We start from the raw sequence: 10,123 nt of genomic DNA on the forward strand, positions 1-10,123 counted from the left end.
CATGGAGGCAGGGGTCCAAGTACTTGGGCCATCATCATGCAGCATTCCCAGGTACATTAGCAGGGAGCTGGATTGGAAGTGGTACAGCCAGGACTGGAACTGGCACTTATGTGGGATGCCAGTGCTACAGGCAGCAGCTATGCACACTATGCCACGATACATGCCTGGGTCTTTTTTGTTGTTGTTGTTGAATTTCAAAGGCAGAATTAGGAGGGAGAGAGAGATCTTCCATCTGCTGCTTCGTTTCCTAAATGGGCGCAATGTCCAGGGCTGGGCCAAGCAGAAGCCAGGAGCTTCATCCTTGTCTCCCACTGGGTGCAGGGGCGTAAGCACTTGGGCCATACTCTGCTGCTTTCCCAGGCGCATTAGCAGGGAACTGGATTGGAAGTAGAACAGCCAGGACTCAAATGAGTACTGCAGACAGTCTTAACCTGCTATGCCATAGTGCTAGCTCCCAATCCTTTTTTTTTTTTTTTTTTTTAAAGAGGGGCCAACATTGTGGTGTCACAGTTAAGCCACCACGTGCAATGCCAGCATCCCATGAGTGCTGGTTTGGTTCCTCTTCTGATCCAGCTCCCTGCCAACATACCTGGGAAGCTGGCAGAAGATCGTCCAACTACTTGGATCTCCGTCACCCAAGTAGGAGAACTGGATGGAGTTCCAGGTTCCTGGCTTCTCCCTGGTAAACCAGCAGATGGAAGATATCGGTCTCTCCTAACTGTCAAACAAATAAATATTAAAAAAAAAAAAAAAAAAAAAAAACAGATGTTTACAGCAGCCCCCACATGTGAAAGAAAGGGTGAGGAACATCAAGCAGCACACAGACTCCCCACAAGTGCAGGGCCCAGACGGACCCAATCCAATCCTAGCTGCAATGATGCGCCTTACACTCTGAAAGGCTGTCTCCAGGAACCCTAGGGAATGGGTCCTCTCCCCTACCAGCTCAGCCACTGGCATTCAGCCTGGGCAGCCAGTGATGGCCTGAAGGGCGGGGCAGCTAGTTCTGCTCCGGGCCCAGCCCCCAATCCAAAGCAAAGGGCTAACAACACCTGAAATGCACAAGCCCATCTTGGAAGGCGTGATGGATCTTCAAGTAGACAGAGCACTTGGAATCCAGGCACAAAGCACTGTTGATGAGGCAGCGGATGGAAACCTTCTGGCTCTACCAACACAGATATCTTACCCAACCAGGGAAACAAATCTTTGGTCAGTCAGTGAGGTTAGGTTTTGTGGTCCTTACTCAACATCTTCCCCACATCTCTTGTCACCAACTGAAGTTGGGGCTACTCACATTCTTCTAGGAGAACAGAGGGAGAGAGGTACCTCAACCCCTTTAGGGCCTGGCCCTTCTCTAGACAACCCCGAGCAAAGCCTCAAAGTTTCATCCAGGGCTGCCCGGTACACAAGGCCGGATTGTCTGCTTGGCCCCTGGGGAGCAACAGACTCCCTTCCCTGGCCTGAAAACCTGATAGTTGTTAAGGTTCCCCACTAAGCTGCCCACTGTCCTACCTGGGGCTTGTCTGGATTAAGAAAAAACAAGGATGGCCGGCGCCATGGCTTAACAGGCTAATCCTCCGCCTTGCGGCACGGGCACACCGGGTTCTAGTCCCGGTTAGGGCGCCAGATTCTATCCCGGTTGTCCCTCTTCCAGGCCAGCTCTCTGCTATGGCCCGGGAAGGCAGTGGAGGATGGCCCAAGTGCTTGGGCCCTGCACCCGCATGGGAGACCAGGAGAAGCACCTGGCTCCTGGCTTCGGATCAGCATGATGCGCCAGCCACAGCAGCCATTGGAGGGTGAAGCAATGGCAAAAAGGAAGACCTTTCTCTCTGTCTCTCTCACTATCCACTCTGCCTGTCAAAAAACAAACAAACAAACAAACAAACAAGGCAGCCTCAAAGAGGGGTATCTGACCTCACAGCACCTCTGCCTCTGCCCTGAGGGGATGCTTCTCACACAGAAAGCCTACAGGACTTGCCCTCTTCTCTCCACAGGGCCCAGGGAGCATCCCTCTCCCACAATCCCACTGTATCACTCACACTGATGACCCGTCCCAGGGTACAACTATTCCTGGGGCCACCTTCCCTATATGCCTGCCAGCAACCAAACACACACACACACACATCCCACGGAGTGTGGGCAAGGAGACTGGAAGGTGGAAAGGTATAAAACGTGATAGATGGAACAGTAGGCATACAACTTGAAGAACAAGTCACAGTGCATTGCGCCATGAGAACACCCCTCCCACCCACCCACCCCACCCCTTGTGTCCTCCAGTTTTTGAAAGGAGGCTGGTGGCTGCCAGGGCCCTGGAGAGGTACCCGGAGTCCTCAAGGTTGTGGAGTCCACAGGCATGGCACACTGTGCCACTGGCCACACAGACAGCTGGGCTTTTTCCCCAAACACCACTGCGTCAAACAATCAGGGCGTGGAGTATGGCAGCAACGGTTGGAGCCGTATTACAGGAGACAGGTTCACACGGAGGATCCGTTGAGCCCACTGCCGCACCTCATCATCCGAGGACTTCCTGTCTACCTTTATGGCCCAGAATTTCAGCAGCTTTGCTGTCGCAGGGCCTAGCCATGCCTTAGGAGATCGGGGCCCAAGTCGTGTTCTCTTCTTGGGAGGAAGATCCTTTGCCTCCTCAGCCCTTTTCCTCTTCTGCCCGACAGCCTCAGGGTGGCTTTTCTGGCTCTTTCTTGCAGTCCTGGCCTGAACAGACCCCTTTGGCCTGCCTCTGCCCCTGGGTTGGGTCCGAGCCACCTTAGCCTTGGCCCTGGCCCGAGCAGCCTTGGCCTTGGCCTTGGCCCTGGCCCTGGCCCGTGCTGCCATTGCCTTGGCCTTAATCTGTGCTGCCTTAGCCTTGGCCCGGGCTTTGGCAGCTTTGGCTTTGGCCCGGACCTTGGCAGCCTTGGCCTGTGTTCGAGCCACCTTGGCCTGGGCACCAGCGGCTTTGGCCAGTGTTCGATCTACCTTCGCCTGGTCTGTTTTGATGTCCAAGGCAGAGCCCCCTTTCATTCGCAGACCATTGAGGGACCCAGTGGCTCTGTAGGTCTTGCTGTGGGGCCCGGTGCCTCGTTGGGGTCCAGCCCCAGAGCCTTTGCGAGTCAGACACTTGGGGCCCTTGCTTGTGGTTTTTCTGGGAGTTCTGGGCCGGGGGTTCCCTGGAGCCTTCCCTGAACCTTTGCGCAGTTTTATAGGTGAGTCCGCAAGTGAGAGCTGTAGTGACTGTGCCTTGTGCTTAGCACCCAAGCAGGGCATGGGAGTCTTGAGTGGAACCAGGGCCTCAAGGACAACAGAGAGCCGCATGGCAGGGTAGACACCTGGATAGAGGTGGGCAGGGAAGCCCACCGTCGCACCCCGGGCACGGCTGGCACTTGACTGCTTCAGAGAGCTCAGCAGCAGGTTGGTGGTGGCATGCTTGGTGAGGGCTGGTGTAGACGCTTTGGCCAGCCTGCCAGACAGCGACATGGGCAGCAGCGTGGCCCGGCCTGCAGGCAGCCGCATTGCAGTCTGGGGAGCACTGGCTGGAGGTGATGTGGTGGCTGGGTTGGGGGCACGAGCCTGCAGCTTCGTCTGGCTTGGGGGGTTGGCTGTGCATGAACTATAGCCATAGACATCACCACTGCGCAGAATGGTAGGTTGGAAGCCATCATCTCGCAGGCCCTGCAGGAAGGCCACAAGCTGGGCCTCTGTGGCACTGAGATCCCGGCTCATGGGGTTAAAGACAAGCAGCGCCTCTTCCAGGGCCTTCTTTCCTGCCGTGGAGATGCGCGACCATGAGTGCACAGCTTTCTCCTCCACATGCTGCACCACCACGCTCATGGCATTAGGCACTGCAGATCTGCCTGGGTATCTGCAAACCAGCGCTCGGCACCTCCAAGGCAAGAGGAAAAGAGTCAATAAGAATGGCACCGAGACAGAGGCCCAGAGCAGTTAGATCAGTCAGGACCCCTGTTCTCCAGGACACCAGGAGAGTCACTCCCTGGCCTTCCGACCCTCTAACACTCTGGAGTGGGGGTATGGGTCAGGCAGCTTCTTTAGGACATAGGCTCAGAACCAGCTCAGTCATCTTAGCAAGACTTGGTCCTGGTCCATTTAAATTCCACATTTTCTGAGACCAAAAACCTAGTATTCGACTCAGCCCTGGGAATGAATACAAGTCAATCTCCCGGTTCTCAAGGAGGCCAGTGAGGAAGGCAAGACAGAGCCACCATAAAAGGTTCATGGGAGTATACAGTGGCACCCAGCTCTGCTTGCCAACAGGTCACAAAGGGATTCCCAGAAAAGGCAATACCTAGTTAGGACAAGAGTGATGGAAATACAGCAAAAAGCGGGACAACCTACGCAATGGCTCTGAAGTGTAAGAGGAAGGCATACCTAGTATAGAGTCTGCGGTCAGGACGAGGGTTCTCGCGGAGACACACAGGAGGGAAACCAATGGAAAGTCTTAATTGTTGGTCAAAAGGTACAATTGTTCATGCCCATCTCTGTTCTAGGTGTTCACATGTAAGGGTGAAGGAAGGTGCTCTCTGATCCCCTGGACAGACCTCTTGGCAGCCCAATTCCTAGCTCTACGGCCATGGAGACCAACACCCCCCCCCCCAGGGAAACAGCCAGCCTCTTCGAAAGAAACTAAAAAGCTGACAAGTAGCAAGTGCCAATGACATATCACTAGGCAATCAGGCAGCCCAGTGGCCAGGCAACCACACCAAGAACCCGAGATGTGAAGACAATGGGAGCCATCTAAGTAGGATGCAGAGTCAGGTGGGCATTCAGAATTCTGAGATGTCCCAAGAGGGCTGGAGGACCACAGAGCCTGTTGTCCCAGGCTTTTTTGGAGAAGCTGTGGCTATCAATCGTCACTAACACCAAACACCCAACCCAGCATCTGAAGGTTCTCCGAGGCAAGAGGCAGCTCCCCAGCTGCACAGGAGCATTAAAAAAAGATCAGCTGGGGCGAGACAGGTCCCTGGGGCCCTGAGGCTCGGCTGTGCAGCTTCTTCCCATGGCCCTAATGGAGCAGATGAAGTCTTCGGAATCCCCGGAGGAAGTGCCCTGGGGCTCTTTGTTTGGAAACATTCTTGGATCCTCAGGTGTCTCAAGCACTTCCCTTCCCCGGAGGCCGTTCTCCAAGTACAATCCTTGCACATGACTTTAGTTTTTATTTATTTATTTATTTTCAGGGCGTGTAGTTCCCAGGGCCGTGAACTGTAGAATAGGGAGGACCCTACTGCCCACCCCCAACCCCCGGCGCAGATACTGGGGACGACCTGGGGGTCTCTTTTGCCCAAGCCAGTCTGCACCCTTAGGAGGGTTCTTCTGGGCTTTCAAGAAGCTGCGGAAAGAGGCTACAGCAGGGCCCCGACTTCCCTTCACACGTGCCCCCGGGACCAGCTGGGAAAGTAGACGGAAGCCAGGGTCGAGAAGCGCCATCGAGGCCGACCAGGGGCGGCGGCAGACCGGGGCCCTCGGGCTCGGGAGTCCGCATCCCTGGAGCCCGAAACCGCGAAAGGGAGCCACGGCTCACGGCGGCAGCGAAATGTGCGAGACGGCCGGCGCTAGCCCGACCGGGACCGCGCAGCCCCAGGGTGGGGTCGCTGGGCACGGGGTGGGGGTGGGGTGGGGATCTCGGCCAGGCCGGCGGAGGACGCGGGTCTGGGAAGAGTCCGCCGCCTGGCCCCTCCGCCCTGACACCTCGCGGGCCGCACCTCCGCAGCGCGGCTAGGCCCGCGGCTCCAACCTACCGGCGCCGCCGCGGGGACCCAGGACGCGCCTCTGCGCCGCCTCCGCTGCTCCAACATGGCCGCCCGCTGCGCGCCGGAAGTGCGCTACGCTTCCGCTTCCGGGACCCAGCCCACCCTTGTGACCCTTGACCCCCAAGACCCCATTTCTCCCCAAAGTCTGAGGACTGGACAGATTGGGTACTAGGGAGGACTGCCTGGAGGTGGTGGCCTCAGGGACTGCTCCAAAGTCCTGTGTAGAAACCCGAGAGGTGGAGGCGCCCTGACAGGTGGCCTCAGGCAGGATGCACTGAAGCCCAACTAGGACTGCTTTAGGGGCCACTGACACCTTCTCTGAGGAGACCTGGTGGGCCAGTGACATCTAGGAGGGGCTTCTGGCAAGATCCAGGCTGACCTCCACCCTCCAGTCCTGCAGGGACTGATAAGGCCTGCTTCTGTCCCATACCCCCGACCAGAACGTGAAGGAGGAGTGCTTCCTGAAAAGGAGTGTTTTGGAGATCCCATTTGTTTCTGTAGCAACGGTGCTTCCTCCGAGGACAGCAGGCGCTCTTTTGCTAAGAACGTGGTCTACTGCACGTAGTCTGGAATGCTGGTGTGCACACGTGACCACAAATGCCTCACACAAGCCTAAGGTTGTGCATGTCCAGTCTGTGAGCCCCAGTATAGCAGCGTGAGCCTCTCTTTTGCCCAAGCATGTGTGCATGGGTCTATTAGGGAGACCCTGACACAACCTCAGCCCCTCAGTGGCAAGAAGTCCTGTCTCCAGTCTTAATATTTCCCAGAATTCCGGTCCCATTGCCTAGAAGATGGGGACCTGTAGGTGGTCCTTACAGAGCCCACTGCCCAAGACACAAAGATTAGCAGACACCAGTCAAAATTAAATGTAGGACTCGGCGACTTCAGATGAGGCTTAAGAATGGCCAGCTCATGTTGGGAGCCATCATGGGAGTCCTGATTGCACAGATGAGGAAGTGGGAGCTTTTGCATTTAGGTCAGAGCCTGAGCCAGGCGGCAGAAATGTGACCAAACTTTTTTTTTTTTTTTTTTTAAGATTATTTGAAAGGCAGAGTTACAGAGAGGCAGAGGCAGAAAGAGAGGTCTTCCATCCACTGGTTCACTCCCCAAATGGCCATGATGAAGCCAGGATCCAGGAGCTTTTTCTGGGTCTCCCATGTGGGTACAGGGGCCCAAGGAGTTGGGCCATCTTCCACTGCTTTCCCAGACCATAGCTGGATCAGAAGTGGAGCAGTTGGGACTCAAACCGGTACCCATATAGGATGCTGGCAATACAGGTGGCGGCTTTACCTGCTACACCACAGCATTGGCCCTGACCACAACTCTTGTACCTTGACCTTAGTAGAAGTGTCATAGTTGGTAATATGGGAAGGTAGAAGCCTATTGACTGCCATAAGTTGGAGCGTGGGGGCATGCTCTAGGCCTCATTTGGTGCCCCTAAGCTTCCCAGGGTCTCAGCACTGATGGTGGGGCCCTTGTTACCTTCAAGTAGAGCCAAATTATGCAGTAGGAATGGCAAAATCTCTTGATGGGGTCAGTGCTCCAAGCCACTTGTCCTGGCATAGGGAAGGGTTGGGTGGGGGCTCCAAGCAGAGTTGCATGAGCTATAATCAGAAGCTCCTCCTTGACACTCCTCCTCCTTAACTGTGGATGAGCCCCATCTCTGGCCCTGTCCATGGGTGAGGAATGGCTACCTACTATCAGGACAAACCCAACCTCACCTACCCCAGTTATCTCCTGCAACTTTTCCAAGGCCAGCACCTGTGTGCAGGTGGGCTGGGGCTATGAAAGCAGAAGTCACTTCCACCAAGAGGCAGAGCCTGTCCTCCAGGGATGGCACCAGCACCAGTGTGTCCTGGAAAGGAGATTCCTCTCAGGTGATCTCAAGTCCAGTGGTCAGAGTAAAATGGAGGCCCAGGAAAGCAGATCCATATCCTGTCTTTCCCTTCCAGATACTTGAGGTAGGAATTAGGGTTCAAGGGGGGGGGGTACATCACTCCCTGAGGGGATGTTGAATCTTCTGCCTCCTGGTCCTCAGTGTGTCCCAAATGGAATTCTCTGGGAGCATTCATCAGAGCACAGTCTAACTTGACTTTGGTGGATGTTGAACCTACAGGCATAACTGGGGTCAGAGAGCATGAGGCGGAGAGACTACAAGTGAATTCAGGATCCAACCCTTGCTTTCCATTTGGCATCTTATATGGTCCTAAGTGGACCCTAGACCACATCCACCTAAGCATAGAGAAGTGGTGGGAATCTAGTTGTAAATGAAGGCGGTGTCCTGTGTGGGACTGCCAGGAAGAAAGGCTGCCCCCTGGGGAGGGAAAGGAGGAAGCGCACATAAAAGGCAAAAAAGCCGCAGGAGGAAGCTAAGGCCATCAGGGGTATATTTTTTAAAATACCAGCAAGATTTCAGTTGAGGACAAATAGGGATCCCTGGTTTTAGCTTTATGGTGTTCCGTGGCTAAGAGCAATTCTGGGGAAGCAGTGACAACAGACGAACACAGCAGATGATGAAGCAGTGGGGCCTGGGAAGACAGAAGGCTTCAAGAATTTGGTCAGGGAAACTATAGGGACCTGGGGTGTTTGTAAGTGCCTGATTACTGGAAAGGAATGGGAGGAGGTTTGGGTTCATGTTAGAGGGTCTTCTGGTGGTGTGAGCACTGTGTTGGGGGTGGCACCAGTGTCCCAGGTGAGGTGCAGGTTGGGAGTGAAGTAGGGTGGGGGGATCGAGGCCCTCCAGTCGGGGATCCATGCAGTCTGTGAGGAGCCCTGACACAACCGACCCTACGTCACCCTCTGACTCTGCTGGCCCCTGAAAGGGCTGACGGCTTTCTCTGGGAGGCCACAAAGAAGTCACGCAGGCCAGAATGTTAATGCTCCTACACAGCTGATCAGGAGTTGAGAATGAGTACTTCAGCTCCCTTGCTCTGGGGAGCAGTGATCACGTGAGGCCCATGTTCTGCGCTGGTGCCTAGGATCTGTCCCTGGCTGCTGGCAGCGGCACCTCACTGGACGACAGACACCTCCTTCATTGCCTGCTGTCTCCTTGCTGCCCCTCCACTGGAACTTCTGTCCTCATCCTCCACACTAAACACATGCACTTGTATCTTTGTCTCCGTGTCTGCTTTGGGGGAACTAAGACAAATACTGCGCTTGATGGCCGGTGCCGCAGCTCACTAGGCTAATCCTCCGCCTTGTGGCGCCGGCACACCGGGTTCTAGTCCCGGTCGGGGCGCAGGATTCTATCCCGGTTGCCCCTCTTCCAGGCCAGCTCTCTGCTGTGGCCAGGGAGTGCAGTGGAGGATGGCCCAAGTGCTTGGGCCCTGCACCCCATGGGAGACCAGGAGAAGCACCTGGCTCCTGCCATCGGATCAGCGCGGTACACCGGCTGCAGCGCACCAGCCGCGGTGGCCATTGGAGGGTGAACCAACGGCAAAGGAAGACCTTTCTCTCTGTCTCTCTCTCTCACTGTCCACTCTGCCTGTCAAAAAAAAAAAAAAAAATACCGCGCTTGAAAGGAATCACGGCAGTGAGCAAAGACAGCTGCAAGGACCTTTTCCGGCAGGTATCCGTGGGCCGGGCTGGAAAACTCAGCTGACAGTCTGAGTGCCCGGGAGGTGTGCTGAGCCCTTTTCACACCAGTCTGTTCTTGCCTGATCTCTGAGTTGGCTACAGGCAGGCCCAGGATGGTGGGGGTGGAAGTCATAAAGTGCCTTGAGCCCCAGGGTAGCCCAGGCCTAAGGCCAAGGTGCCCATGTGGCAGGTTCCCTGGCCCTTGTTCAGAGCTACCCTTCTCTCCAAGGCCTGTACAAAGACCCTGAGGCCGGCACTGTGTTTCGCGCCGTCCTCCCAGCAGCCTCAAAGCTGGCTACAGAACCTATGCTGCGCCCTGCTTGGCAGTCGGGTAAGGGCAGCCCAGCCCTCCCTCCACATCAAAGGCCCGGGCCACGTCCCCAGCGGCCTCCAGGGGGCGCCGCCGCGGAGTCCTTCTTCGGGCTCCTTAGAGCTCAGCGACGGTGGGAGGGCGCCTGCTCCTCAACCCCCCACCCTACCCCCCAACAGCTTCCGCAGCAGGACTCCAGGGCCTGCACGCCCAGGCCGGGTCTGGCTCAGAACGACGCCCCCCTCGCTATACACATGTTGTGCCGCTCACTGCTGCCTCACTTCTACCCGCGCCAGAGCCGGGATCTTAACTCCTGCAGGCCCGGTGTCCACATGTCCGTTTGTCTGTACCTTTGTGTGCCACCATGGGTTGGCGCGCCCTGCCCCGGCCGCGGTACTTGCAGGGTTAAGGCGGGAGGAGGTTTCCCCGAGTCGGGGTGGGGGGGCGAGGGGCGGGCCCGGCCCAGCCCCGCCCCGCGCCG

At 56.3% G+C, this 10,123-nt stretch overlaps 1 protein-coding gene across 2 annotated transcripts; it reads right to left on the reverse strand.

Moving 5' to 3' along the window:
• Positions 1–2,261: 2,261 nt before the first annotated feature.
• Positions 2,262–5,809, reverse strand: CCDC71 (coiled-coil domain containing 71). Of its 2 annotated transcripts, none has more exons than XM_062200859.1 (2): positions 5,745–5,809; positions 2,262–3,874 (listed from the first exon to the last, which is right to left on the reverse strand). In XM_062200859.1, the coding sequence occupies exon 2, from the start codon at positions 3,820–3,822 to the stop codon at positions 2,419–2,421; it is 1,404 nt and encodes a 467-aa protein (XP_062056843.1). In that variant the 5' UTR covers positions 3,823–3,874; positions 5,745–5,809; the 3' UTR covers positions 2,262–2,418. The 2 variants fall into 2 exon arrangements, with proteins under 2 accessions (XP_062056843.1, XP_062056844.1); XM_062200860.1 differs by lacking the exon at positions 5,745–5,809 and adding an exon at positions 4,378–5,510.
• Between the last annotated feature and the right edge of the window lie 4,314 nt (positions 5,810–10,123).

Source organism: Lepus europaeus, chromosome 9 (genome assembly GCF_033115175.1).
Source record: "Lepus europaeus isolate LE1 chromosome 9, mLepTim1.pri, whole genome shotgun sequence".
Taxonomy (NCBI): Eukaryota; Metazoa; Chordata; class Mammalia; order Lagomorpha; family Leporidae; genus Lepus; species Lepus europaeus.

Coding starts and splice junctions, on each gene's coding strand:
- CCDC71 (XM_062200859.1), bottom strand. CDS start 3,822: ATGAGCGTGGTGGTGCAGCATGTGGAGGAGAAAGCTGTGCACTCATGG.